General features: G+C 45.3%; 1 protein-coding gene across 1 annotated transcript; it reads left to right on the forward strand.

Moving 5' to 3' along the window:
• Positions 1–344: 344 nt before the first annotated feature.
• Positions 345–2,287, forward strand: Tmsb10l1 (thymosin, beta 10 like 1). Its single transcript, XM_039097341.2, has 2 exons — positions 345–1,117; positions 1,729–2,287. The coding sequence occupies exon 2, from the start codon at positions 1,768–1,770 to the stop codon at positions 1,900–1,902; it is 135 nt and encodes a 44-aa protein (XP_038953269.1). The 5' UTR covers positions 345–1,117; positions 1,729–1,767; the 3' UTR covers positions 1,903–2,287.
• Positions 2,288–3,119: the final 832 nt, after the last annotated feature.

Genomic DNA, 3,119 nt, shown 5'->3' on the forward strand with positions numbered 1-3,119 from the left:
ACTCCTGGGATTATGGGGGGTTGTAGGTCTGTACCCAGTGGCTTTTGCTCTTGCTTTATTTTTCCTTGGCAAACTGGAGATAACACTCACACAGCATCTCCTCCACCCCACTCCCCAATCCCCGCAACCCCTTCCTCTGTTTGGTTTGATCTGTCCGAGACAGGGTTTCACTGTGTAGCTAGCTCTCTGCCTGTTCTAGAACTCACATTGTAAACCAGACTGGCCTTGAAATCAGAGATCTGCCTGCCTTTGCCTCTGAGTTCTGGGATTGAAGGCATGCGCCACCACTGCCTGGCCCATGATCTTTTTTTTTTTTTTTTCTTTTTTCTTTTTTTTCGGAGCTGGGGACCGAACCCAGGGCCTTGCGCTTGCTAGGCAAGCGCTCTACCACTGAGCTAAATCCCTAACCCCCCATGATCTTTTCTTAATAAAGTTATTATCATTGGGGTCCACAAGTTGGCTCACAAACCACCAATCTCAGTCAGTCAATAGTTTATTGAGCATTTGCCCCGGGACCGATTGATTAACTCATAGACTAGAGGTGATTTCGACCCTGAGCCAGGATCCTACAGAGCTCTGAAATTCACAAACATCTGTGCCAAGTTATTTCACCAATCAGGATTTAGGGAAGGGAATTCCTTAGGAATATGTCTCTGCTGTACATTTACCGCGTCCCCATTGGTTGAGTTACTAGACTGTGGTGGGGGGCCTTGACTTGTCTAGCATGTCCCAACTTGTCAACCAGGATGTCAGTTGCCCACATACATATCTCTTTCTGTCAAGTAGAATGTCAATTCCCAGGGAGGTCTTGGGAACTTAAAACTTTATTCAATCCCCATTCAAAATGGAAGTCTTATTTCAAAAAGCTTCTTATATTGGTGCAGGTGTCTCTCTTATGTTGGGGTCCATCTCAGGGGCAGCTTATAAAGACAAAACTGGTAAAAGCTCACACACAGGCACAGGAAGTGGTGCTGGGCAGTTGGTTCCGGTCCAAGCCTATTGTGGCTAACTAGACCAAACGGTTCTAACTGACCTCTACTGTGATTGGTTTCCAAGAACACTAACGCATAGAAGATAACAGACTACGCAATCACCTCTGGCATGAGAAAGCTTCCTAGTAAGAGCACAAGAGAAAGTTTCCTTGTAACAGTAATAACAGCATACGTAAAATGGCTGGCTAGACAGGCAGCAGTGACCCAGGCCTTAACTATTGTAAAGTACATTTATCTAAAACAAACATGAAAGTATTCAGGGCTTGATCTGATTAAAGAATCATGGTAATTAGGCCGTGGATTATCTTTTTTTCTTGGTTATTATTGTTAAAAGTTAACATAAAACGGGGCGGTGGTGGCACATGCCTTTAGTTCCAGAAGAGGCAGAGGCAGGCATTCAAGGCCTGTCTGGTCTAGAGGACGAGTCCAGGGTAGCTGGGGCTACACAGAGAACCCCCGATTTTTTGTTTTTTGTTTTTTTTTTAAAGATTTATTTATTTCATGTATGTGGGTACACTGTCACTGTCTTCAGACACACCAGAAGTGAGCATCAGAGCCCATTACAGATGGTTGTGAGCCACCATGTGGTTGCTGGGAATTGAACTCAGGATCTTTGGAAGAGCAGGCAGTGCTCTTAACAACTGAGCCACCTCTCCAGCCTGAGAAACCCCCATTTTAAAACACAATACAAAACAGAAAGTTAGCATAAAAAGTAAATGGCTGTCTCTTTCTGCAGCAACATGAGTGGAAACAAGAATCCACGAGTTGTAAGAAAATGGCAGATGAGCCGGACATGGGGGAAATCACCAGCTTCGATAAGGCCAAGCTGAAGAAAACTGAGACGCAGGAGAAGAACACCCTGTGGACCAAAGAGACCATTGAACAAGAAAAGAGGAGTGAAATCTCCTAAAAGCCTAGGAAGATTTCTCCACCCCACTCCTTCATCTCCAAGCCCCCCTCGTGATGTGGAGGAAGAACCACCTGCAAGATGGACGTGAGCCACAAGCTGCACTGTGAACCCGGGCACTCCGCGCCAATGCCACCTGCCCCTGGGTCTCTGAAGGGGACCTCCCCCCAACACAACACACACACACACACACACACACACACACACACACACACACATTGAACTGCCAAATTTCACTAGTTTACCATGGGATGTTATAGAAAAGTATTTGTATGATTGATGAAAATAAAAATAAAACACACTTCACAGCAAAAAAAAAAAAATAAATGGTTTTATTACATCGTTTTCACACTCCTATGATGTCCCCCACCCTGCAATTCTTGCAATCCCTGCCCCAAACTTGCTCTCCTTTCTTCCCCCTTCCCACCTGTAGTTTCAGTCCTACCTTCTGCTTTCACGTTGCGTGGATTTGAAAATCTTTTCTTCCTTCGGACAGCTCTCTTCATACTTCATTACTGTTGGGTTAGGGGTGGAAGCCTAGAGAAAACTCACTACAGAAACCGACAGCTCTGAGGAGCTTCATTTTCTGAGTGCTCAGGAGGGTGGTCAGTTTTGGATCTGAACCAACTCCCTGAAGGGAGCCTGTACGACGTTTTAAAAGTCTGAGAACACAAAGCAAGGGGAGCTGGGGGAGCTGCCGTGCTGTCCAGTTGTTGTTTGATATTATAAGGTAAGAAGGGAGAACCTGCTGGAGACTGGGCTCTATCCAGGGCACCTGGCTGCAGGTCCTTCCCTCAATCTCGCACTCAGGTCCATTCCTGGACTCTGGCCTGGAGTTTTAGAATGATAAGGGAACAAAAGAGCGGGCAAGCTGTACTCAATCAATTAGGGCATAACGGGCAATTGGTTATATATTTTTACGACTTATGCACCTTGGTTTAGATAACAGCAGTTTCTATAGTCTTTACAAGTTAACAGACAATTAAAACGTTTGGAGAAGTGGGATAGGTAGTCACTCCTAGGCCTGGGAACGTGAACTTGTTTTGACTCTGCCAAAAAGATGGAGAAGCTGTCCTTGAAACGGCTGGACTCAGACAACTGTTTACAACAGAAGTTGTTCAGCTATAGGGAAGTCCCTGGCTCCCTTGGGGCCTGGGACCTTGAATTTAGTTTCTCCCTATGATTAAATGGAGTCTGAATATAAAATGGTAGTACTTAGA

The sequence above is a fragment of the Rattus norvegicus genome, chromosome 18, assembly GCF_036323735.1.
Source record: "Rattus norvegicus strain BN/NHsdMcwi chromosome 18, GRCr8, whole genome shotgun sequence".
Classification (NCBI taxonomy): Eukaryota; Metazoa; Chordata; class Mammalia; order Rodentia; family Muridae; genus Rattus; species Rattus norvegicus.